Raw genomic sequence first — 25,654 nt, forward strand, 5'->3', positions numbered from 1 at the left:
CAAGTTGAAGTCATTCGTTGCCATATCTGAAAGCCATTGCAGCGAGTTTGGTGTCAATTTAAAAAAAAAAAAAAAAAAGTTCCTAAAATGGAGGATGAGCCATGATATTCTGTACAAAGACCTACTATAAAGATGTTTATATTGTTTTGAGTTGTATTATATACTATCCACCCATCAGTATTGTTTTTTTTGCACTGACATTTGTCATTTCAAGCCGATTTCCCAGTGTATGTCTTCTCCGTTGCTAGTTATTTCTTTGGAAAAAACTTGGTCTTGATTTGCACGGACTCATGAAGAAGTATGGTCTTGATATCCACACAAGTATGTTTGGCATGTTAGAGTACGTTTTGTCATTCAACCTGACCACAAATTGTCAAAGTTGTGCATCACTACTCTTCTTCTTTTTCTGGATATGGTTGTCATCAGGGAGTGGGGGGCTTAGACCAAAGCTTTTCTGCATTTATGCAACTACTTGAGTTTTATAAAGAGATTAATCTTATTTGTTTGGTGCTTTCTCCTCTCCACACAGACGATCAATTTCCTTTGTTTTCAGATATTTATTGCGCACCCACAAAATCATGTAGACCTACATGTGCTGTACACGTCTTAGGTTGCCTCATATGAAGCTGTGTAAAGTCTTTATGCACAAAATAAACAATAACAAGAGCAGAAGAGGAATTTAGAAGCTTATGGCTGTTGTCTGGAAACAAGATGACGGGACACACAAGCTGCTGTTTTTAAGGCAATCCCACTCAAAGCAAGAATATACATGGGTCATACTTCATCTGCCATCACCTCCAACTTCTCTAGAACTATGTAAGGTTTTGTAAAGATGCATCCTCGGTCAAAGTACTCGAAGCCACATTAAACTACAGCTGTTGTGTTTGAAAAAGAAAGAAAAGGGGAGACTGATATGGAAGATTCTGTGGCTTTCAAAAACATACATAACAGTATATTCATGTACGGTGACAAATTGCATAGCCCCGGTAATGTTAAAAAATTACAATTATTATAAATCTTAATATTTATATTATTGATTTGGTACATAGCTGTTATTAAATTATACTTCAGTGATGGTAACATAAGCACAGGCCCTGTCCATCCTCTGATACTCTGACTGGAGCTACAGAGGCGGGTAACAGCAGCTACTAACCACACTTCTCACATCCTGAGCTGGCCCATGAGGTTAGAAAGGGAGGTGACACTTTCTCTAAGTTTGGAGTCCTCTTCCTGTCCCAGTGACACTCCAGCCAGGCGGGTGGAACCGTTTGTACCCATGATGCACGGCAGACTCAAGAACACCTCTGCCCCTATACCACCCCAGCCCTGAGAAAGAAAAGGGGGGAAAAAAAGTACAGGTGAACACACAGCTTCATTTCTCAGCCATTAAAATCTCTATTGTAGAGATGGTTGCAAAGTTAACCTCCGCTACTGTGTGTAGATCAAATTAAACCTGACACAATATTCTATGAATCCGATGTTTGGATAATTAAGACACTTGATAGAGCTACCTGAGCCAGTGTGGAGACGGAGTGCGTCTTATTTTTATCTGTCAAGACACTGTTTGTGACGTCGGCAACGGAGAGGCCCACGGACCACGATCGCTGGCCTCGATTCTTCATGAGCTCAAACGCTCTGCAGATACAATAATCAAAGAAGTACACAAGCATTACATTTTTAGGCAAAAACTAAATATTCAGGCAGGGTCAAGGATGCCTGCTTGTTTACCCCCAAATTATTAAACTTTCCATTTGAGGTCACATTAGTTTGTCACAGTACCTTTCTAACAAGGGTTTGGTAGAACTGGATCTGGGGGCGATTTCTGGCGTCACACTGGAGCTCAGTCCAATGTTGCTCATCACTGCAACTGAAACACAAACACTGGCAAGCTGATTCAAATGCAACATTTATTGTTGTCCCTCACAACTCTTGATCAATTAAACAAAAACATACAAGATTAGCAGGTGCTCAAAACAAAGCTAGTTATGGTAATACACTTCATAACAATTGCAGGCAGACGAATAAAGGGATGAAAGCATCTGGATAATCTATAAAAGAAGTGGAAATATTGAATTGGGCAGCCACGATAACACAGTGACAATAACTGCTACACAAAGGCTTCATGTGTATTCAACAGATTCGTTTTGCTCACCTTTGTTGTCTGAGAGTTCTCCTATGACCCACGCAGGTTTGTGAGTGTTCAGGTTGATGTCCAGAACGTGGCTAAGCCGCTCTGAGTCCAGGTTACAACCCGCTCCAATCACCCTCGTTGGAGGCAAGCCGCTCTGCCTCCAGGCGACATGTGCCATGATGTCCACTGGATTGGAACAAGACAGCGAACAGAGTTGTAAAATCTACAAAAGATCACCCGGAAAGGGAGTACCGGTTACCGTTACCGACCTGGTTGTGACGCGATGAGCATAACAGCGTTGGGGCTGAGATGTGCCAGATTTGGGATGATCCCTCTGTACAAGTCGACATTAGTCTGAACTACGCTTACATACGACTGCTCGCTGCTCCACGCGTTGGCTGTCACCACGACAACTCTGGAGCCTGCAGAGGCTGATAAATCTAACAGAGGAAAGACAAAATATCACTTATTCACTCTTGCATATATCTCTCAGCAAAGAGTTCTGTGCATCTTTACAAACAATGTGCCAACTCGGGTTGATCCCTACTGAATAACCTGGTCTGTCTTTTCCCTCAGGTGTCAAATTATTGAGTCATTAAGTACAGACTTCCTTAGTGCAGCGCCTAATACTGACATCTGTGCTCTCAGCCAAGACACCTCTTTGTGTTACTACATGACGATGCAGAAAGTGACATGTGACATACCTCTGGATACCTCAACCTTAGGCAGACTGAAAATTTCCAGATCTGTACTGCCGCCTTTGGTGGAGCTCTCGGCAACGTCAACGAAAACGAGTTTATCCACTTTACACTTGATGGAACACACAGGGGACAAAATAACTCGTACGTTTGAGACGTTGACATTTCAATAAAGACTGAAAGACTAAAATATCATCGAAATGTTCAAGTAAAAAGTCGGCTACCTTGGATAAAATGCTCATCACGCAAGCCATGCCTAAATCCCCTCCCCCGATAACCGAGACTTTGTTGGTCGGTTGATCATGATGCCCGACTCTACCTGAAATGGACATGAGTTTATCTAAGAGTTTATCAAGTGCTTCTTCTGTTGATCAGCTGCAATAGATGGACATATAGCAAGTGAAGCACCTTCATTGATTTTGAGATCAGACACAAATGCCAGGAGCTCATGAGGGTCTTTGGCGTTCTCTGTGGCCTTTGCGGACAGGGGCGGATCCTCCTGAAACTTGGCGATCATCTCCGTCAGAAGAACCGAGACCGACGACTTGGGCTGTTAGAGCAAAAAAAAAAAAAAAAAAAAAAAGCGGGAGTGAAACTGATTAAAACACCACAGCGCGCCATTTGTTCGACCTAAATGTGCACAGATGGGGTAAAAACCTCACGTGATCCCAGTTGTGCAGTCCTGGCAGGTGAATCCGTCCTCTGGCATCAACGTGCTTCCCTTCCCTGATGACCATGTTCGAAGTGGGTGTCAAGAGACATATTGGAGGAGTGAAGGGGAAGGAGTCCAGAAGCCAGAGCTGAATGGGGAAGTTGTAGGAGCGACCTTTGGACAGAGATGGTCCCGTGAGAGGCTGCACTCACATATTGAGGGCAATGTTTGCCAAGATATTATCAAACCCTTTCTGTAAGAGACCATGTCACACTTACCATCATACTTCACAGGAAGGACACCATTTAATTTCAGGAGGTCTTTTTGGGTGCCATCACTGAATGCTGTAACGTCATCATGCACGCCATCAGTATTTATAAGAGAGATGTGAAAGTCTACAACAGATGAAAATGTACACAAAAACTCACTGTATGTGCCTGTGGATGGTTTCATCCCGGCGTGGATTCGATGGATTTTCTGCAACTCCTCAACAGCCACATCACGAAACTTGTACTGATATGTGGGCAAGAGGAAATGAGAGACTGATGAGAAGGAGGGATTTTCATGGCTGTGCTTTCTTTGCAGTGGGCTTCTGTCCATTGTTTTGTTGAGATGTAAAACGTTGTCCAAGTCTAAAATCCCAAACGTTCTGGAAAAAGCCCTTCATTTTGGATTACTTTGAACTGGTCTGCATCCATATCTTTCCATCTATTGTGACCAGTCTCTGTTAAACATCCCAGCTGAGTGACGCTGCCATCACCATATCTGAATGAGATTAATTAGGTAGAGCTATGTGCTTTGGTTCCTTAGACAGACACTGTTGGTAACAGTGACCAAAGAGTTCAATCTTCTTTTCTTCAGATCAGAAGATCTCACGGTCTGAAAGTCGGCGGGTTGTCATGCGTTTCCATGAGGAATGGCTTCTGTTTGGCAACACCTGATTGGTGGACTGTTCCATTAATGGTTGTTGTTCTTCATAAAGGAACTCTGGATCCCATTCCTGGGGAACACGGAGTTCTTGGTTTCTTGTATGAGGCAAGGCAAGTTTATTTGTATAGCAACTACAAGGCGATTCAAAGTGCTTTACAAATACATTAAAACAGTAGAAATAAAAAGCATGATTTAAATTTTAAACAAAAAAGAAAGAGATAAGAACAATAGATAAAATCAGTAGTTAAAATGTGATTAAGTTTTGAAACTCAAGCTTCAGATTTGGAGTTTTATTCAAACGCAGCTGAAAATAGGTGTGTCTTCAACCTGGACTTAAACACACTGAGTGTTTCAGCTGATCGGAGGCTTTCTGGGAGTTTGCTCCAGACATGTGGAGCATAGAAGCTGAACGCAGCTTCTCCATGTCTGGTTCTGACTCTGGGAACTGATAGAAGACCGGATCCAGATGACCTGAGGGGTCTGGAAGGTTCATACTGGGTCAGGAGGTCGCTGATGTATTTTGGTCCTAGACCATTCAGAGCTTTATAGACCAGCATTAGAACTTTAAAGTCTATCCTCTGATGGACAGGCAGCCAGTGTAAAGACCTCAGTGAGAAAGACCTTTTGTTCAACTTTCCTCAGTTTGACTTGGAAGTCTGCTGGTTTTTCAAAAGTCATTCCACTTTAGACCGATGGAGGCAGCTCGATACGTCAAACTCTGTAAAAACTGTCTTGAATCCTTGGTCTGATATGTGCCTGGACACAATCCACTCACAGGTCTTGTCTAAGAATGTGCAATTAATTCAGTTAGCCCAGGTGGACTCGCAAGGATGAACACTTATCTAATATGAATAGGTCAACATCTACGTGTTTAACATATTACCAAAACACTCCCAACAATTTGCTGCTTTCTCATTATGTAGAACTGTGTAAATTATGAGAAAATAATGAATAAAAGTCAACCCACTTCAAACCAAAATAGGGTTCATCTCTGAAAGTGTCTATAAAACACACAAGCCTTCATGTACATGTTCTCTAACCTTCAGTATTGTCTCTATACTGTAAAATCAGTATGTTTAGACACAATATGCCACAGTTTCAGCCTGCAGTTTAGGTAGTTGCTGTAATCTCTTCTGCACAGTGATTCATACCCCCCCCCCCCCAGATTTTATATCTCACCAAAACACATACTGACAAGCAAAATATCATTTTTGATGATGCTGCCAACTTCTTAGGGAATTCTACAAAGCATTTATTCTCCATTCGTCGTTTTATTCACCTGTATGTTGCTTACACAGAGGAAATTGTTTCAGCTGATGGACAACTTTGAGAGCAGAAAGTACAGGACAACACACCGAAGGTGACAACCAGGCAAGTCCAGAGGTTCTGGCTGCCCTTCTCAACCCGACCACTCGTTTTAATACATATTGATCATACTTCTATGTTTTTTCCTGACACAAGTGACAGAGCTGGTTCTGCCTGTTGGGCCAGGCTGCTTGTAGCTAACATGGATTAGCCTACGGTGCTTCCCGGCATCAACAGATTTTTTTATTGTTTTTTAAAGTCAAACTTAAAACAGTTTCCCAAGCTTTTGGTCTGTTAATTGACTGACCTTAGAGAGGATCCGCTGTTTTTCCTCTGAGCCAAGGTCCATCTATTCAGAACAATAAGAGAAAGGAAAAACACGTCTTTCTTTGTAGGTGTTGATGCTCCTGGCACTTGTCTTCGACTTCAGCTCTAAAAAAACAAACTTCCGCAAACTTCCAAGAGTAGCCAAAGGGGTAGCTAGGCAAAGTTGATGTCATTAAACATTTCAGACCCCTCCCATGTTCTCACGCGTACGGCAAGCCGCGAGGGAGAAAAGTGTACGCGACAAGTTAAAATGAGTGCTTTAAAAGCCAAATTAAAGCATTGTTCCACTCAATCCACGACAAGGAAATATATCATTCTTTCAGAAAAAAAAAAACAAACAAACTACCATTTGTAACAAAAACCCAAGCTGAAGAGATAAATGAGGACAAACCGACATAAACCAAGCCATTAAATAAAACCCTTTATGCAATTATCTGTGAAATAATCTTAAAGGTAAACAGACAACATATCAAGTGTTAATGTTTTCTGCATATCTATTTGACTACATAATTACTAAACTGTTTGAAAAATATGCAAGAAGTTCTGCTCAAAAATAGCAAATTATCAACACTTTGTTGTATGTTACAGTTAAACTTAATAAGAAGAAAAGGAAAATAAATCACAGTCGTCCATATTCGTGGTTGTTACAGCTCAACTCTTTACAGACCGGGACAACTGTAAACCCAGTACTCGGTGGGGGAAATAAATAACATAGAAAACATGAGAATGTTTAATTATATTCTGATGTTTGAATGACTTGTGCGTTTTTTAGTCTTTTTCAGATTGCCTTTTAATACAATTCTTCTTCTTGTCCAAACAAAGGGGTAAAAAGCTGTGAAAAAGCAACATAGGCCAAGGTGGACACATTCACTGGGCTTCACGTTTCACGATGGCAGACCGACTCTGAGAGTGCCATCTTTCAGAGGACACAGAGATTTTTTTTATTCATCGTAACAGGAATGGAGTTTCAGTTCATTTTTTTCCTTTTGGTTTTTTGCCTTCTCAGGTCCTCTTCCTCCCTTTTCTCCTCCTCCAGATCCTCCTGCACAGCCAGCTTCAAGCTAAAGTAGCAAAAGACGAGAAAAAAAGCCAAATATTTCAGCTCTGGGAACAAAAAGTACATACGGTATGACGAGGTTGATTTTCAGCTCATTACCTTCTAGTCTCCTCTTTCTGTACATCTTTCCAGCTGCTCTCCATGAATTTAAGTGCATAGTCGCTCTCGTCTTTGTATCTGAGGAAGTAAAAGCAAATATATTTATTTCCATACGGAATCTGGTTTACAATTTAGTGAAGCTACTTCCTTCGTAAACCAGAATATACCCGGGCAACACTTACTTGGTTCGATCATAGCCAAAGATTTCCTTGATGTGCCTGGAAATTTCGTCTTGCTGTTCACCTCCATCATCAATAAAATCATCCATCTCCGAGTCATACTCTTCGTCCTCGTCCTCATATTTCCTCTTGTACGCAGATGTGATGGGTGGTAACATCATTCCTAGATAATACAAAAAAAAAAAAAAATATGTCATGCATGGTTGGGATATTTTTTCCCTTCAGATCATGAGCACACATTGAAGTCTTACGGAGTCTTATCAAGTCTAAGCAAAAATCAGTTTCACACCAGAAGGTTGAAGACACTGAAATGCTTCATTGATTTTGGTTAAAGAGAAAGTCTGCTGCTGTGTGTGGAACGCAGTAATGACGACCAAGGCTGTCAAAGTGTTGCTGAAAAGCCTAATCCACTTAACACCAAACAAAATGCCTTAACAACATGGATGCTGCTCTGGTTGAGAGAATGAACAAAGTACACGGGTAGAAAATATTTTCATCATGCGTTTGTGTCAGTAGTACCACTGTCAATGTTTTATTCTTGCTAGTACTTCTGAAATCAGTTTGCAAAGTGCAATACTGAAACATCCAAGTCTTTGGCAGTGTCATTATCCTCTTTCTGTCTCTTACCTGGGGGTCTGTTCATGATAGGTCTGGGTGGCATTCCTGGTCTAGGCCCCATCCCGGGTCTCTGCGGCATGCCTGGCCGCGGAGGGCCTCCTGGCCTTGGTCCACCAAAATTCTTGGATGAAATGGTCTCCGACACCACAGTGCAAGTGGGTCTTCCCGGTCCTGAGCCTAGGCTGCCAGTCGGCCGACCCGGTACCAGTCCTCCACCACCAGGTCTACCTTGCATCGCTCCTGGAGGTCGGGACCCACCACGTCCAGGGTGACCCTGAGGGCCACTCCCACCAGGCCTGGCCTGTGGTACACTCCCAGGTCTAGTTTGGGATGTACCCCCAAGCCTTCCCTGAGATTGGTTCCCTGCTTTAGGAGGACCACCCAACGAAGGTCTCGTCACTGAATTACCACTTGATTTTACAGCAGAATTACTTCCAGGCCTTAGAGGTTCTCCCTTACTGGACCTCATGCCCCCGACTGTAGGTCCCTGCTTTAAAGAGCTACTCTGACTGGGTCTGGTCTGTTGAGAACTCCCATGTTGAGACTTTTGACCTGATCCTGCTGTACTGGAAGGCCTGTTCCCTGGAATACCTGAAGTTCCTTTTTGAAGTAATGACAAACTATCTTTTCTGAAGCTAAGGTCACTTGAGGCATTGGATTTGTGGTTCGATGAGGGCCTGGGGCCCACCTGTTTGGCTGCAACCTGAGATGATGTGGCTTTTGATGGGACTTTACCATTTATGGCACCAGATTTGCTTGACAAGCTAGTCTTGGATCTCTCTCTGTCACTTTGAGACACCTTTAGTCTCTCCCTTTCTCTTTCGCTAACAGAGGACTTGGAAGAAGAAAGGCCTCTATCGCTTGTCAGCGTTGGTTGCGACTTCTTTCCGGACCCACTGGGCAGACTTGGTTTCTCTGAGGAGTTCTTTTGTGGTCTGTAGTGCTTCTGTTCCTTCTCTTGAGAGCTTTTTCTTATTGAACTGGAGCTAGAATGAGACTTGCCGTCCCTTTCTCTCTCTGTCCTCGGGTCTCTATTTTTGTCAAGTTTCTTAGCTTTGCGTTCCATCTCCAGTTCCCGGATCTCGTCAGCAGTGCGGAGTCGATCTTCCTTTTTCGCCGCCTTGGGTTTTAGGTCCACTGGCTCAAACTGCTTCTTCTCTGCCAACTTTAGTAAGTCAGCAAAGTTCAGGGGAGATGGACCAGGTTTTGGTGGCCCACTGGGTTTTTTAGAAACCGATTTGCCGCTCCCACCAACACCTGCAGTTCTTCCTGGTCTCATTGTCTCCAGCTCCTGTTCTGGCTCCGAATCTGTCTGCTCATACTCGTAGTTATCTTCGTCATCCAGTGGGTCATTTGAGTTATTCCTAAATTCTTCGTCCCCATAACTGTTTTGCTGCCCATCTAGTTTTGAGCCCCTTTTTTTAGGCACATCTACCACTGGGACGCCATTGTAGCCTTTGAAATTGTCTTTAGTTCTGGAGGCCATGGCTCGTGCTTTACGGTCCGACTTTAGCTCAACCCTCTTAGCTAATAGCTTGTCCTTCTTTTTCTTCATTTGCAGTTCTGAAAAAAATTCATAAAAAGATAAACTTAATTTAGGATCAAATTAAGGATCTCTGTACAGTATGTATGGGCTTTAACAACCTGCATGCCGTAGATACCTTTCTTTTTACATTCTACATGTTGCTTCTTCAGAAGTGCCTGCACAGCAGCAGGATTTACACCTTTCGACCTGGGGTCCTTTTTGGGTGGTCCGGTTTGTAAACTGTATCTCCTCTGCTCAAAGAAAGACAGGCATTAGACACAACGTTGATTGCTGAGTATGGAACAGTTTCAACAGTTTTCAGTCACATGCTTTCATTATGGGGTTGTACAATGTAAATGGTCATCACGATGATCTGAAGATCACTACTCAGAGGGTCTAACTGCATGAAGCACATTTGTAAACGTCTTCAGAGATAAGCAAACAGACTCACGAGACAGAAAGTTTAGCAGATAGGTACATTACCAGACCCCTACTGACAGATGGCCGGTATTTCTGGGGTAACACGGTTTCCCATAAGTACTTATTTGACTCAGTAGCGATGAGTTGCAGTCTTTTACCCACCTGCACACTGCTGACTCCCTGGTTTTGCGAGGCGATATCCAGTATATTGTCAAAGTCCATCATTTTGGCAGCAGATGATGAAAGATGTCTCTGTGCCAACCAAGCGAAACTCAGCCAGGACAGCTGAGATTACCGTTTAGCTTTTGAGCGATGTCAAAATCCAATTAGCTAAATAGCCTGAGAGAGAAAAAAAAAACCTCTTTGTCAAGCACGACCTATGGTGTGAAAACGTGTGTAGTTTACTGTTAATGCTACTTTGCTTCCTTATTTAGAGATGGCATGTGCTAGCCAAGTTAGCTAACCTTACATTTGCTACCGTTAACGTCAGCTAACCGTGACGCCTGCTTAGACGAACTCTTCCCTTTTCACAGATAACACGTGAAACTAAGGCAAGGTCCATCTAAGTAAGTGTCTGGTTGAATGCTACTTCGATAAAACAAAAAAACAATCAACCATTATTAACGCCGGGTGTTGGTAAAGACGAGCACTGAGAAACAACGAAAAATTAAATGTCCAAAGAGGAATGTACGGAAGTGAGATCATGTACACATACGTACTTCCGCCTTTGTGTGCGCTCAGACTGGTGCGCAGTCGCTTGGTCGCCTGTAAATTCATCAACGGAGAGGAGAGGGGGGGTCTATCTTGCCCTTAACTTTTTTTTTTTTTTTTTTTTTATCTTGCCCTTAACTGTAGGCCTTGGAGGCGAGAATAAATCTCTAACTTTGACGAACAAAAGACAGTGTCGGGAAGTAACAACGATGAGAGGGTGGTTTTTATACGGAAAATGACCATCTGTGAGAAAAAAAACGTATTTAATTCTGTGACCATTTCTATGTAAAAACGACCGAATGCTGAAGGCTTCAAACTGAGCCCATTCACATTCCACTTTCCAAACCGTGTCCGTGTTTTATGCGTGACACGTGGGCGCATTGGTTTCCTTTCGCAATGTCCGCTGTAAAGGTCTGACAGTGGCAGACCACATGATGTCGCTACTTTCTCGACTTCATGGAATAGAATAGAAATGAGAAGTGATACTTTTTTGACTTTGTAGAATACTTTAGAAATGTGAAGTGAGGTGTCACCATCGAAGGCTTTATTTGTATGTGTGTATAATTTCCCATAAGACCTACACCTGAACTGGTATGGTATAAAAACTAAGGTCTCCCCGTTGAGGAACTATTTTCTGGAGATATTTTAAATTTAGCACCAGCGAGGAAATATTCTGCACAGCATTATAGTATTTAGTATTTTAAGTATTTTAGCAAAAAACTGAATATTGTTGGTCTTACCTTACCAAAAAGCAGTGGAAGAAAGTGCTATTTCTACACCTTTTCGATGATAAGTCTGAGTCATTTAGCTTGAGTTTTTTTTCGTGCTTATTTATACATGCAACCAACTTTCTATTCAGTTTCTTTCGCTGTTTTGATTACTGGTTAATTCACACAACGGATAGCTTCTTCTTTTTTTTAATACATACGCATTTATTAAGATCAAACCTGTGGCTTGCAACCTTTGTGGCACCTGAGATCTCTTAAAAGCAGAAGTATGGGCCAGGGTCACATTTTAGATGCCTATGAGTTGTTTGGTATCAAATAATGAGTTTCCTTTCTGTAAACTTCCCTTCAGTAGATTTCTTTTTTTATTTCAATAAATGCCAAGGGATGATCAAGGGGAAGTAGCAGATTTGTCAATCAGATGATTGTCTGTTTATCTTCTCTCTCCCATTAATCAATTGATCAAATCTCAGATTAATTTGTAACTGTGAGTTTCTCAAACCATTATTACAACAGTAGCAAGATGCCTACACATTCATACTTCAGTATTAGTAATCTATTGTTCCCATATATCAGGCAGAAGGAACAAACCAATTATTTAATAGTTCAACTTTGCATTTTGTTGCTGTCCCTTTGTATGCAATATTTGTCAGTGCCTGTTGGCTTACATAAAGACTTATCTTCTTCACTGCCATACAGGCCTATAATTAGTTCATTTCCAAGTTGTACGTTCATTAGAGTTACATTTCAATATAACATTGCGGCATTTGCATAGCTAGCTGGAGTGTTAGAATCTTTATTTTGTGAAGTAAGAAATGTTAAGCTGTATTAGGTTACAATTATATTTATTAGAATATATTATATGGGATTGGGAACCTGCAGGTAGTATGTGTCAATGTAGCATTGAAGTTATATGCTGGATTTTGAAAATGGGAAGAAAAGAACACAATAGGATGAGAAATCCCCCAAAAGTTCCGATGCAGTTTATTTTAAACACAGCAACATTCATTACAGTTCATATCAGGCCCTTTGTCTAAAATTTACCCCCTGGCCCAATCCAGCCTATCAACACTAGATAGTCTTGCGAAACAGATAATAACCTCTGTCCATCATACCGAGGTGCTCCATTTCAGAAAAAAAAGTAAATAAAGGCCATCTGCTTCGATATGTAAACAGCACCCCAACTCCTCCTATCAGGGCGTCCCTGACGCGTTATCCCGCCCCTTTGTGACCATCCTCTTCTTCTATTGGCCAAATCTGAAGGCCTGCCCATGTTACCCTTCCTCTGTTGGCTCCTACTGGACGTTGACCGCCCACCGGATCGAGGACAAAAACAATCGCATCCCTCTGACAGTTCAACACAAACAACAGGATTCACGCGAATTTAGATATATCTACCATTTCAATCGGTCAGCACAAAGGGAGAAATGGTTTCTCCGGTAACAGTGGTGAGTATTCGCGTTGAACCGGCGTTTGAAACAAACAGGGAAGGGGTGGGGGGGGGCGATCAGTAAAAACAATAGTGCTAGTTTAGCTAGTTACATGATAACTACACCTCCGAGGACAACATCCTATATGTTTTTTTTCTAATATCATGTCCATTATCGATTACGTGGAGTTACTGATTCACCCTTTATTTCCGTTATAATTGAAAGCCATACTTTGTCTCGGAAGGCCAGCGCATGCTCTCCGTCAGATCATTTAACTGCTGATAAATGAGACTACCGCAGAGAAACTGCTCCGCCAGGTGCTCTGGGACATCAGAAATGTTGTTCTAATACCTTGATATTTTATCGTTGGCACCTGTACGTGCAGGAGACACAATGCAGGAACTTTTCTGCTCAGTGTAGCCGTCTCCGTGCCATTTTTTTTTTCAACGACTGTTTAACCTACTCCTTCTCCACACTTCATGCACATAGAGACGTTCCCATAGATTTCAGAATGCAGCCCCTGGTCAAAAGCAAGCCATCATGTGACGAGATTTTCTATTTTTTGTTCTTTTTTTCCCCTCTTTCCTTAACGCTTTGAGTGGCGCATGCGCCCTAGCAGTGTTCAACTCTGGCTTTTTTCTCCTCTCTTTTGCTATCGCTGAGTTTATAAAATAATAAACAGACTATTACTTGGCTTGTCCATTGTGCTCATGAGCACCTAATCAGGATATTCTCCATTTTTGACAAAAACATGATGTGTACACGACTAATAACAGCGTTCCCTCACTTTGAAAGAGTTGCTACGAAATGTTACCCCATATGCAGGAGCCTTTAGGAACAGATTTCTCGGTCTACATTAAATTCTCTCTGTGAGCCTGTGAGAGAGGCCTGTGTGGAGGAATGTTTGCCATATAAACTAGTTGTCTGAGTGATAAGGATGCTGCTCAAGTCTTGGGTTTGCCTGACTAATGTTCAAACAGGACCCCAGGGCTGCAGTGAAGTGGGGTGAGTGGGAAGTAGAGGCATCTGCCTCTACTGCCAAAAACTTCACACTTGTGTCATTTATAGAAATCAGATGCAAGCAGTCATTAACCTTTCCTTTTTTTAAATATATATTTTCCTTATTTCTTAACAGACTGGCCGTCGATTGAGTCAAGGTTCGCTGGACGGCTCTTTATATTTAAAAGTGTTTAGTAATGATTTAGAATAATCATGATCAGAATGCACATGTCTTTTCAATTTCTATCTCTGTTTCCAAGGTAAAAAATTCAATGAAAAGTGATTATTACTCTACCAAAGGCTGTGGTAACTGTTTTCTTACGAACCTAAGAGGATTCTGAATGTTAAGCCCTATTTTTATTCGTGACCCTAAACTAGATCTTAATAAGAACGGCCATTAGTACCATCTGGTGAACCAACTGCTGTCTTTTTTTTAATGGAATATCTCAGCTTTTATCCTTCACACCGCTGTCCTCCATCCTCAAGTGTTTTAACTGAACTGAACACGATCCATTTAGTTTGATGTTCCTCTAGGTTTTTATTGAATTGGGGGAAATTGCTGTATTGTGCCGTTTGTCTGCGAATGACCTCAAGTCATCCTTGGATTAAAGCAGCTGTAAGATGAGTGCAAAAAACGTTGTGTGATGCTACATAGAAAAATCTTTGTCATATAATCAAAATGCCCGCTGTGCCTGCCAGAGCCATACTTGTGTTACAGTTTCCCTCTACCAAGTTGAGTACACAAGAATATACAGGTCTTTAAATGTTTCCGTGTTTCATGTTTCAGACACACAGCGAGTATATGAGCCAGAGTGGTTGAATAGATGTGATCCTGAATGGATGTTATTTAGTGCTTCAATGCAGCTGGTTTGTGTTTGCAGCTAAAAGCTACCTGTTTCCCCTCCTGGACTTTAGCTCCAAGCTAAGACCCAAAGGGGCTGCTGACAGTTTGAGCACTTATTTAGATGAATAAGTTAGCGGCGCTCATTTGCTGTTTTTCTAAATCTGGATCTGTGTTACTTACAGACTTGGAAACTGTGCTGATTTGCTGTCCAAAGAGCTGAAGAAGCACAGCATCATCCCTAAAAATAACAGTGAAGTGGAAATAAAATTGGCTTCTTGTTAATATTATTTTGCTTTTTATTTTGGATGTCAGGCACCTTTAGAAAGAGGACCATTTTGCCATTGGCTCCAGCAAATTTCTTATTGCGGTAACTGTGCAGTTAATGATTAACTGTATTATTGTTTAACAGGGGACAGAGGCAGGTGTTGACAGCCAGTCTGCTGTATGCGATTGAGCTCATTTGCAAACAGCTTTTATTTATTATGTGATTTGCCTCTCAAATAGAGGCATGATATGTTCTTATTTGTTTCCTTATGTGTTTCACTCTGATGACAGCCGGCTGTCACATAAGACTAATAGCCATCACTGATGTCCCTGTCCCCCGCTGTGTCCCTGCAGACAAACCGATGCCTCGATGATTGGGAACGGAGTAGGATACAAGTGAGACTTGACCTTTTACGATGGTGTGTGACCAACTCCACAATCTGAAAATATAACTATTACAACCACTTTAAAACAGTTTAATTATGCCTTCTTGAGAGATTAATTTGCTCCAACTACATTTTAAGTTCTTCCTAACCTATTGGGAATAGAGAAAATATAACAGCTGTTACTATAAGGCATTAGCACAAACAGTTACAGTACGAGGCAGATGTTATCACGCAGTAATTTAGCTGAAAGTCCTACAGCAAGCTACTGCAAGTACACTTCTCTCTCTCTTTCACCTGAAGCCTTTTTTTTCTTTTTCTTTTTATTGTGCCGAGAGGATGAAATTATACAAACAACAGTGGAAATCAAGACAGAAGAGAATGGTCCAAACATAGCATGAATAAGACCAAAGGTTATGGGAAGTGCTTGCTTCCTCCCACGTTCCTTCCCGCTTCTGCATGTGCCTTGTGTTTTTTTTCTCTCACAAAGACTGGTCAAACTCACCTTTGTTACCAGACTAAATATTTTCACTGAACACTACTAAATGATATCTAGCCCCTGTTTGTGCAGTAAAGATACTTGGAACCGTTGTTGATCTGCGTCATTGCGGAGTAAATATGTTGTGTTCTTCTGTCCTGTGCTTGAGTAGCTGCTACAGGCTTGATAAACAAAGTCATGGTATTGGCTTGCCTGGGAGTGCTGCCAGTGTTGTCTCCTCTGCCTGGGACCCATGTGGCCCTAATGGGAAGATAGACTCACCATAGACTCCCATGCACTCGATGGCAAAGTGCATGATCAAGAGAAGAGGACATTAGTTTCCATTACACACCTAGCTTTAGTTTAGCCTCAATGAAAAATCATACTGCTTACACATGTCTTTGATCTTAAATTAATATTTATGCATAAATGCTTAAGGTTCTTCTGTCCATGTAGATCACAACATACATAAGAGTTGCTCGGTTATCCCAATACTTTGTTCAGTCTTTTAAAAGCAAACTAGAAAATCAGATATTCAACTTTTTTTCAGTTTTGATAGTAATCAGAAGCTTTAAAAGAAAAAGGAACAATGATCTTTATTGTGTGAAATAGATTAAATTACCGGGTATAGTCTGTCAAAAAGAAATGATAGTTACACCTTGTTTAACGTATATAAAGCGTAATATTCAAAGTAAAATGTCTTATTTTGACTCAGAACGTCGGCCAAACCTACACTGGATGATCATCTGAGTGATTGTGAAGTCACACAAAACAAGGCATCTCAACCACAGCCATTCCAAAGTCATTCGGACCTTTGTGTACTCTACAATCAGAACTTAATGACATAGAGAAGATGGAGCCAGTGTAGTTTGATTTTGGTCAGGAGTGTTGGCAGCAGAATGCTGAATATATTTTGGCTTTTTGGTAGACATCCTTAGATAAATGCATTCTAAAAAGTTCTTAGGGGAATTTGTGAATTAACTTGTCAGCATCATGCTGACCTAGTAATAGTCAACTAAAGAAAAAGTTCTTTCTTCTTCCTTATGTGTCAGTTGTTTCCCTGCTGGTAGTTATATCAGGTAAACATTGGTAGGTATTAGGTGGCTTAAATACTGTACTCCATTCAGTATACTGTAATTTGCTACTCTTTTTTTATTGAGCAATTGTGCAATAGCAGCCTGTCTCCCCTCCCCTCCTCCAAGAGAGTGAACTGTATGACCTAGAGTAACCCCTCATTCTCTTTCGTGTTTGCTCTTCTACTCTTAAATCCAGCTTTCATCTGAATGCTGGTAAACCCATGTCGCACATTTTCTTTCCAACCATGAAACTTCTCTATGCTTCCTTGTGCGTATTTCCGTCGCTCCACTTCGTTACTCTGTCATGAACTCCTTAGTCAGGACGTCAGCGTTTTGCTTTGCCTCATTTTACTCACGGCAGTGTGTGTGGAGAGGAATGCTAAACTGTCACTGGAGATTTTGGAGGTGAAAACAACATCTGTTGACCAGTCTTTTCTAACACCTCCCATTGCACTTTTACCCCTTCTTCCTCCTCTGTTTTCTGTCTCACTTGCATCTCCCTCCGCTGATCTCAGCTCGAGTGAACACTGCCCTCATTTCTTTTTCCTCCCAGCACAACCTTTCTCCTTTTGTACATTTGTTGTTTCCCAAGACCTTCTGGCTTGAGAGTGATGCCTCGAACCATTGGTGGGTGGAGACTCTTAAGGTGTTACTGTGACCACGCTGGGCTTCGTCTATTTGGACAGAGAAAGATATGCCTGGTAGCGCTGTAGGAAATGAGAACTTTACCGTAAAAAAGCTACACACTTCTCAGAAACTTTAGTTGGGAAGGGGAAGAAAAAGAAAAACAAGAAGTCACTTGAGTCTAAAAGCAAAAAAGATAAGAAGGGAACAGGGAGCAGCAGAGTTAGAGGATTTTGCATTTCCTCTCCTACTTGCTGCTTCAACAGAATTCTGTTTCAGTCACGAGACATGTGCATGTCAGATAGGGATGCATTAATGACCAAACAAACCAAGACAAAAATTTGTGATTGATGTTTCCTATTTTGATTTAAAGAAAAAAAAAAAGCCAACTGTTTTAACAGTGTGATTTATTTTCTGAACACAGTCTTGAGATAAAATATGTGTTATTGGATCTGGTTTAAAACAGAGAAACAATAGCATCACACGTTTGTGACTCACCTAATGTAACCTAATTGGCTTTGTTCTTAGACATTATGTATTCATATTCTGTATTTTTCTAAATAAGACATGTTAGATAAATCTTCTCTATCGTTTTAGATAGGTCTGGTACAGTAGATACACGCCTAAAACAACACTCACACACAAACGTTGTTTATCTCATCCAAAGAACATGACGAAGACGGTGCTTGGCCTGGTCATGTCACTAATAACTGGCCAATTATACTTGGTCGCGTGTAAGTACAACCTCTGTGAGATAAATGTGAAGAAGATAAATATGAAATGTTTCCAGATATTGGGGCTCGGGCTGACGGATTTCCTGCGAGAGCTCTGTCACTCCGAGTCCTAGCGCTGTCATACTTTACCTGCGACCAATGATGAATACTTTGCTTAGCTTAAGATTTCTCCAGCTTGTTCTTGGGCTTCCAATGAAAGAATCGGGCTAACATAAGTACAATGGCGATGACTCAGCTGATGACTCAGCTTAACTGTTTAATCTGCTTCCAGGTGAAGAGTGAAGGCCCTAAACTGGTGCCATTCTTCAAGGCGACCTGTGTATACTTTGTCCTGTGGCTGCCCACCTCCAGCCCGTCCTGGTTCAGCGCCCTTATCAAATGCCTGCCCATCTTCTGCCTGTGGGTCTTTTTACTGGCTCATGGCTTCAGCTTCCTTGGTGCTCACTCCAGTGCCCGCAAGATCTTGGCTGGCCTCATCTTTTCAGCTCTGGGTGATGCCTTTCTCATCTGGCAGGAGCAGGGCTACTTCGTCCATGGTGAGGAGAAACTTAACTTGTACTGATACATTTTTATTTCAGCATGACATCACATTAAAACAGGGAAACTGCTGTCGGTGACTTTGCATAATTGCGTCATAATTGCGTCTACTATCAACAGAAAGACGGTTGAAGGAGGAAAATTCATTCTAAAGTTTCAAAATGAACCTTCCACATCAGACGAGCAGGCGGGGTTATAATGACAAGACAAAGGGGTTTCAGGAATAATGATTTATGATTAAGAAAGAGCTGTCAACGGGAATGGTGGAGGTTGAGGTTTTGAGGATCATTCCACACCTGCACAAACGTGACCTTCATGATAGTCATCAGAGCAAAACCTTTCATTCATCTTTGGCATAAAATTCAGTCTAAAGTTTGCAAATAAACATCTAAAAAAAAGCCTGGTATATTTTTGGAAACAAGTGTTGTGGACGGGTCAATTTAACATTGAACTCTTTGGCCAAATGAGCCATGTATGTTGGTAGATAAAAGGGTGTTAATGAAACTCCTGCTGTTAAGCAGAGGGGGTGGATCAATCTTGCTTTAGGCTTGTATTATAGGCATTGACATGAGGACATTCCATTTGTAGAGGGAAGAATAAAACTCTGGAAGCAAAATTCACACAATCTCGAAAAAGATGAGATCAGAAATAGGATAGTTTCTCAAAAACCACAATCAATTTCCAGGTCTCTTGGAGTCCCCTAGCAAAAATATTCTCTGAAAGTTATGGGCTATTTGTGTAGCCCATAGATCACAAGAGCAAGTAGAAGCTTTTTTCTGTGAGAATGGGTAATACTGTGATATTTGCTAAAGCGGATATTACTAAGTAGTGGCCGTGAGTGATGCCCAAACTTTTGCTATGGATTCTTTTCCCAGTCGTATTTGCTATGAACCTGTTAAAATGAAACTAACAAGTAATCCTGCAAAAATGTTAAAGAAGTATTTCATCTTTAACTTTATGCCTTTTGGAATTCTGGTCGATTTTTTCAATTTCTTAGCTTAGCAAAATAAGTTTTGTCGTTCAGATGCCACTGTAGACAGCACACTTGTGCTTGTCATTCCACTGACATTTAAATCACACATTTACTGTCCTACAGGCCTTCTGATGTTCGCCATTACCCACATCCTTTATTCATCTGCCTTTGGTATGAAGCCCATAAATGTGCGTGCTGGCCTAGTTATCACTGCTGTGTCCTCCCTGAGTTACATCTTGCTCTACCCCTACCTGTCCGGCCCCTTCACCTACCTGGTGGCCGTCTACATTGCTCTGATCGGCTTCATGGGATGGAGGGCCATCGCTGGCTTGCAGTTTGCCAACGACCTGTGGACCTGGACCAAGCTGTCTGCCTGCCTGGGCGCTGTGCTCTTCATGGTCTCCGACCTCACCATCGCTGTCAACAAGTTCTGCTTCCCTGTGCCCTATTCGCGGGCCATCATCATGGCCACCTACTACGCCGCCCAGATGCTCATAGCACTGTCGGCTGTTGAGTGCCAAGACGTGGAAGTGTCCAGGAAGAGAGCATGAGGTGAAACAGTTTCCAACGTGCAAGCGGCTGGGGAGGTGGCTCCAACTCGAGCCCTGTGTGATCACGGACACAACTCACTGCCAGGTCCCCAAGCGCCAGGCTTCATCTCAGTGTAGCACTCACACACCATTGTTACCATGGCGATTGATCCACTATATTACCCTACTATCCCACTAGTATGGTAGACGTATGGTCACACGTATCTTCTTATTAAGAAGATGCTGTAGTATTATCTTCAGCCTCTGCTGACAGCAGTCCTCCTTAAACCTAGAAAGGCCGTCTCTCCCAGTCACTATTGAGACAATATTAACCTGCTATATAAAAAGTATTCATTTACTTTTAACCGTTTCAATTCAAGGGGAGCTTGCCACTGACACCTTCACAGAGTGTGTACAGGAGAGCAGTGTGTATGTGTGTGTGTGTGCATTTATGTGATTACCACTCTTACCTCGCTTTCCTCACACTCCCCTCACACGCAGTCGCCACACTGACTCCCAGCACAGAATTCTAGTTTAAGTGGTCCAATATCACAATTTTAACGATTATATTGATATTATTTGTGTCGTTGTGTTTTGTTGCCTGCAATCTTGTTCAAAAGGGAAGTTTTTTTCTTTCTTTTTAACCAACCTGTTTGTTGTTTTTCTCCATTACTCTGTGTTTCCCTGCATTAAGGGTGCTATTCTTAAAGTCAGGAGCATATCCACACCTGTTTTATCGTCTGAAGTCCCCTCCATTTCATTCCTGATCGCATTGCCTTTGTCCATTACCCTTTTTACCCTCCTGCCTGTTTTTTTTTTTGTCATGAATTGAATATCTTTTTCCTATTCGGATGTCCTTGAATAATGACAGAATAAGAATGGAAAAAGTAAGAGGTGAAAAAGCAGGGAGCGAAAGTTCCGCGACTTTAAAAAACCTGTGAGTATTGTAGCTTTACTGATTGAATGCTTATGTTAGGAAGCAAAGAGGCTGTTTCTGGAAGCCTGATCTTTCCTTTTGAGATCTTATTGACATTGCTGTCAATGTCCCGCTGACACATAGAAATCACAGGACACACTGCAGCAACAGCACACTACTGTACACATTGTACCTTGCTGTTGTACCAGTGTACCTGTGTCTCCTTTTGGTGTGAAGTCTGCCAGGAATTTGTTTTGCCTGAGGACAGTTTTCTAAGAAACATAGGTGCAAATGCCAGCACGCACACACAGAACACCCACAGCTCCTGCTGATTTAGTTATTAGGAAAAGTTCATGGGGATCTTATTGCTGGACTAGATCAGCAGACCCATGCTGTCTATAACCATGTTATGAAAACTGAAAAGAAAGGGCTATGTTACGTGCTGGAATAAAAAAAAAAAAAATCTAGTGTGTGTGTGTGTGTGTGTGTGTGTGTGTGTGTCTGGGCCTCACACGCATTCACTCATAACAACATGCAAACAAATATGGTCACACTTGCAATCACACATTGCAACAACAGGGCAGCCTGGCCCAAAGAAAAAAGGAAGACAAGAGGAGTGGGTTGTCATGTTAGGGGACAGTTATCCCATGATTCCCAATAATTCCCTCTCACAGGACACTTCATCAGCTTTAATCCTCGAAAATCCACCGCAGCTAATCCCTGACAGGTCAGCTTTCTTATCATCTTTCAGATAGTTCCTCTTCATTCTCTCCTTTGATTTGTTTCACTTTCTGCAAATGTTCATTTTAAAACAAAGTGTTTCACTGACTCTTACTGGAACTTGGCGGATCTTCATTAACGCATGCGTTTGGATTTGTTTGCATGTGGAGAGTGTTTATTGCCTTTGTCGTAACTGTTGGGTGAGCATCTGTGTGTGTAGTTGTGACAAGTCAAAACGAGTGTGTCAAACTGGATATTTTTTTAATGTACTCTCACAGGGCTCTTAAACCGTCTCATCACACCCATCACGTCTTTAGAGTCTTTGGATATAATCCAAATACACTGCCAGTTTAGGTTAGTTTGGCCTGGGCACATCCATTCTGTGGGACATCTTGACTTGATCATTTATACTGCTGGACAAGTTTTTCAGTGGCATTATACTGTATTTGATAATACCGAATGATTATAATAAGGAAAGAAAACCAGCTTTAACAGAAAAATATATGAGGAATTTAAAGTATTAATGTCAAAAACAGCATATGAATAGATGCTGTTCATTTCAGAGACACCCATATATCATATATGGCTCGATGCATATCGACACAGCTGACCCTCCCGGTTCATGTCATGGATTTTCTTGCAAGACAAAAAAGGTATTATATAAAAACTTCTACTAGGTTTATGCAACACTGCAAAAACCTAACACTTTACTTAAATACTTTAAAAAGTATTTTCATTGAATCATTGAATTGAATCATTTTTACAAGTTGTTCCAAGTCTCACTGATTCTTTAGTTTTCACTTGATCAGGAACTCCCCAAGACTATAGAACCAACATTTTCCTGCTCAGATTCAACATTTGGTTGCAAGAAACTGAAAAAAACTATAGGTTATATGGATTCAAGATCTTTGGGTACAACATCTTGAATTTTTATTTGTCTGATTACTGTTGAACAGCCAACTTCAGGCTCTTGAGCTGCAGATTATCCTCAGGGTTTTTTTGTGAATGTCTGATACAAAATGTAACCCAATCCAGCGATGTAAAAGAAATCAGTGTCGATTTGAAATTATAAAAGAAATTATACAACAGAACTTCAGGATTTTATAACTCATTAGTTATCACATGATTTCTTTCAGGAATATGCTTGGTGTAAGCATAGTGGAGGGCGAGGTGAGAGAGATGGCATGGAATGACCCGTATGCATGCTGTTTATGAAACAAACAGACACGGGAAATTAGAGCTCCTTCTTCTGGGTCATTGACCCGTAGAGCTGTCAGAAACACTAATAGAAACACACACACATCAAAATGTGTTGATGTATTGCGTCAGCCATTGTGACAGATCTGCAGGCAGACCATGGTGTTGAAACCCACAAGTTTTTCAAACATCAGCACCACTTTGCTTTGACCAAGAGAGACATTGAGCCCAAGCGGCTATTCTTAACCACATAGTTCCTCAATCTCCTTTCGCCCTGTCAGTACGATATTTCTGCTTTATCAGTCAGAGGTGTTTCATCACGCCGGCTGTGTGACCACTTGTATTCAGTTCCATGTTTTAATTTTTCCTCAGAGCTGAGCACGGCCTGATCACGGTAGATATACATAGATATCTTTGTGCTGAAATCCATCTACAAAAGTATGCTGGAAGACGCGCATTTGTCTCTGTAGAGAAGATGGATAACGCAACTGACTCTATGTGCAGCAGCAAGTAAAACCATGAGGGGATGGTAATATTTAGTCAAACAGTCTTACTCATCCTTACTTTGTGGGCAGTTTATGTAAGCACTACTTTCTTTTTCCCGTGCCAGAAAAAGCCACACCAGACATACTTTACTCAGAAGTATTTAAAGATACTTTTCGGCCTCTCCACGTTCAGTAAAGTATATCCTGTGAAAGTAACGTATTCTGAGAGTTTCGGCACAAGTTACCACAACTTAAAGCATTAACTGAGAACTGGACTGAACCTTGTCAGCATTAGATGCCCCTCGTGCAATCAAACAACATTTTGTTTTGCAGGTGACAGAACACCCCTCCGCCATTAATTTGGTCTTCCATTTCGTAAGGAACCTATTGTTGAACGATGTTGTGGCTGGATTTGGGTTAGCAGGTGAAATATGACACAAAGGGGAAGATTCTCTTTCCATCCAGCAGGTTGGCTATCATCCTGTCCCCCCACAGGTGGCGTGCCCGCAGGCGCATCACTTTACCTCAGCCTGTCAACAGCCCTGTTGTTCCTAGCTTTGTGTAAGCAGACAAAAGGGAACCTGGGAGAGTTTTGAGAGGCCAGATTGGGTTTTTCCAGCGTAAAAAGAGATGGAACCAGAAGCTGTTATAGTAGAACGGGGCCTGTGGTTTCACCCAGTCCTTTGAATAACTTAGCACTTTCCTTTGATTTTATATATTTTTGGTCCTTTGAATTGAAACCTTTGCTGTTAATGTGCTGTGCTCATGATCATCAGTGGGTGACATTCAACACATAGAGCTGGAAAGTTTTTGTCTTCACTCTTACATGACAGATGGGCTGAAAATCCTCCTGTCAAAACGTAACCACTATACACCTGTTATTACAGCAAATGACAGTCCTCCATTATCAGTATGAGCTTAAGGGAAGTATGTAAAGTTACCATCTTCTCTTTGTATTTAATGTCAACCTAATGTGTGCAGCACTTTTCTATACCCAGAATAAGGCCAGTCAGTTTCTTTTAATCTCATGCTTAAAACAAAGTATTGTTGTGTACTGTATCCTCTGAAGTATATGCTATATTTTCCTTTTTTTTTTATCTTAGAGTGAAAACAAAATATACTGTTTTGAAAGTGACAACTCTGTATGTGAGAATCACTATTTTTCTTAAAGAGGGATCCATTTATTTTGACGTATTATGAACCTTAATGTGTAAATCTTACGTAAAAGTGTTATTCTTTCATTTTCAGAAAAGAAAACCCCAACATTTTATTTTGAGATTTCATGTGTGGACTAAGCCAAGTTTATTTCACACATAACTTAAGTCTTGTTGTCAAAGGCCCATTACAATGAATCCTTTGACTTGACTTCATGAGATTTTGTTTCTTTTGTTTTCCTTTTTTTTTTAGATAATATACTTTACCTTATTGTCTTTGAATTTCACGTTTAGTTTTATTCCTTCCATGACTGTAGAGATGAAATAGTTTGTTTGCTGTAGTGAAATTGCTATGAATGTGAATATCTATTGGAGAAATAAATGCAATCGCAATGCAACTTCAACATGCTGTTTGTCTTTTATTGTTTCCTAGAATCAAAAGGTACTGCATTCAAAATGTCAGCTGATATTTATAACTCTTTGATGTTTCGTGTTTCAATAGAAGCTGCTGGTCCTCTGCAGCTAAAGTGCCATGATGGCAGAAAGGGCTGGAGGACAACAGAGGCCTCTGTTCAACTAACTGCCGCGCTGTATTCCCCTGCTGAGGTGGAAAATTTGCTTTCAACCACCTTTAACCCTTACAACGAGGCTCCCTCTCTTCTCTTTCTATCTCTTGTTCTGCTTTTTTTTGTCCTCAACTGTGTCTTTTTCAAGTGCAGGTGAAGTCTGTGACACTTAGTGACACTTCGTTAGGAACAATGAAATCCAATGAAGTGACATGAGTTTGCTAAACACAAATTTGAAAGCTTTTCCAGGAATCTCACTTCTGAACGATACAGCTCCATTTAAAGTCATACTGCCATGTCCAAAATCGTCATGGAAAATTCCCTGAAGTTTGCAAGTATCTAGTTCTCTCGGCCCATAAGTCTGTGG

The 25,654-nt window shown here is 41.3% G+C and overlaps 3 protein-coding genes across 4 annotated transcripts; 1 reads left to right on the forward strand and 2 right to left on the reverse strand.

The window, feature by feature from the left end:
* Positions 1-537: 537 nt before the first annotated feature.
* Positions 538-6,858, reverse strand: uevld (UEV and lactate/malate dehyrogenase domains). The gene is made up of 12 exons (XM_075469513.1): positions 6,024-6,858; positions 3,910-3,994; positions 3,760-3,825; positions 3,492-3,655; positions 3,238-3,379; positions 3,054-3,148; positions 2,836-2,941; positions 2,401-2,571; positions 2,153-2,317; positions 1,780-1,867; positions 1,512-1,635; positions 538-1,326 (listed from the first exon to the last, which is right to left on the reverse strand). Exons 1-12 carry the CDS (start codon positions 6,063-6,065, stop codon positions 1,162-1,164), a joined length of 1,413 nt encoding a protein of 470 aa, XP_075325628.1. The 5' UTR covers positions 6,066-6,858; the 3' UTR covers positions 538-1,161.
* Positions 6,859-6,953: 95 nt separating this feature from the next.
* Positions 6,954-10,638, reverse strand: spty2d1 (SPT2 chromatin protein domain containing 1). Its single transcript, XM_075469512.1, has 6 exons — positions 10,104-10,638; positions 9,658-9,772; positions 8,006-9,559; positions 7,382-7,541; positions 7,200-7,277; positions 6,954-7,104 (listed from the first exon to the last, which is right to left on the reverse strand). The coding sequence occupies exons 1-6, from the start codon at positions 10,164-10,166 to the stop codon at positions 7,011-7,013; spliced, it is 2,064 nt and encodes a 687-aa protein (XP_075325627.1). The 5' UTR covers positions 10,167-10,638; the 3' UTR covers positions 6,954-7,010.
* A 2,045-nt stretch (positions 10,639-12,683) lies between these two features.
* tmem86a (transmembrane protein 86A) lies at positions 12,684-25,125 on the forward strand. Of its 2 annotated transcripts, XM_075469515.1 has the most exons (4): positions 12,684-12,825; positions 15,269-15,333; positions 18,481-18,745; positions 19,843-25,125. In XM_075469515.1, the coding sequence occupies exons 2-4, from the start codon at positions 15,331-15,333 to the stop codon at positions 20,268-20,270; spliced, it is 696 nt and encodes a 231-aa protein (XP_075325630.1). In that variant the 5' UTR covers positions 12,684-12,825; positions 15,269-15,330; the 3' UTR covers positions 20,271-25,125. The 2 variants fall into 2 exon arrangements, with proteins under 2 accessions (XP_075325630.1, XP_075325629.1); XM_075469514.1 differs by lacking the exon at positions 15,269-15,333.
* Positions 25,126-25,654: the final 529 nt, after the last annotated feature.

Source organism: Odontesthes bonariensis, chromosome 7 (assembly GCF_027942865.1).
Source record: "Odontesthes bonariensis isolate fOdoBon6 chromosome 7, fOdoBon6.hap1, whole genome shotgun sequence".
Taxonomy (NCBI): Eukaryota; Metazoa; Chordata; class Actinopteri; order Atheriniformes; family Atherinopsidae; genus Odontesthes; species Odontesthes bonariensis.

Bases quoted from the DNA above. Each gene is read 5' to 3' on its own strand.
- uevld (XM_075469513.1), bottom strand. From the start codon at position 6,065: ATGGACCTTGGCTCAGAGGAAAAACAGCGGATCCTCTCTAAG. The intron at 3,995-6,023 runs GTCAGTCAATTA...CCCACATATCAG, and splicing joins AACAGCGGATCCTCTCTAAG to TACAAGTTTCGTGATGTGGC. The intron at 1,868-2,152 runs GTGAGCAAAACG...TTTGTGTTTCAG, and splicing joins AGAACTCTCAGACAACAAAG to TTGCAGTGATGAGCAACATT.
- spty2d1 (XM_075469512.1), bottom strand. From the start codon at position 10,166: ATGATGGACTTTGACAATATACTGGATATCGCCTCGCAAAACCAGGGA. The intron at 9,560-9,657 runs GTATCTACGGCA...AATTTTTTTCAG, and splicing joins TGTAGAATGTAAAAAGAAAG to AACTGCAAATGAAGAAAAAG. The intron at 7,542-8,005 runs GTAAGAGACAGA...TGTATTATCTAG, and splicing joins TATCATGAACAGACCCCCAG to GAATGATGTTACCACCCATC.
- tmem86a (XM_075469514.1), top strand. From the start codon at position 12,805: ATGGTTTCTCCGGTAACAGTG. The intron at 12,826-18,480 runs GTGAGTATTCGC...ATCTGCTTCCAG, and splicing joins TGGTTTCTCCGGTAACAGTG to GTGAAGAGTGAAGGCCCTAA. The intron at 18,746-19,842 runs GTGAGGAGAAAC...ACTGTCCTACAG, and splicing joins GCAGGGCTACTTCGTCCATG to GCCTTCTGATGTTCGCCATT.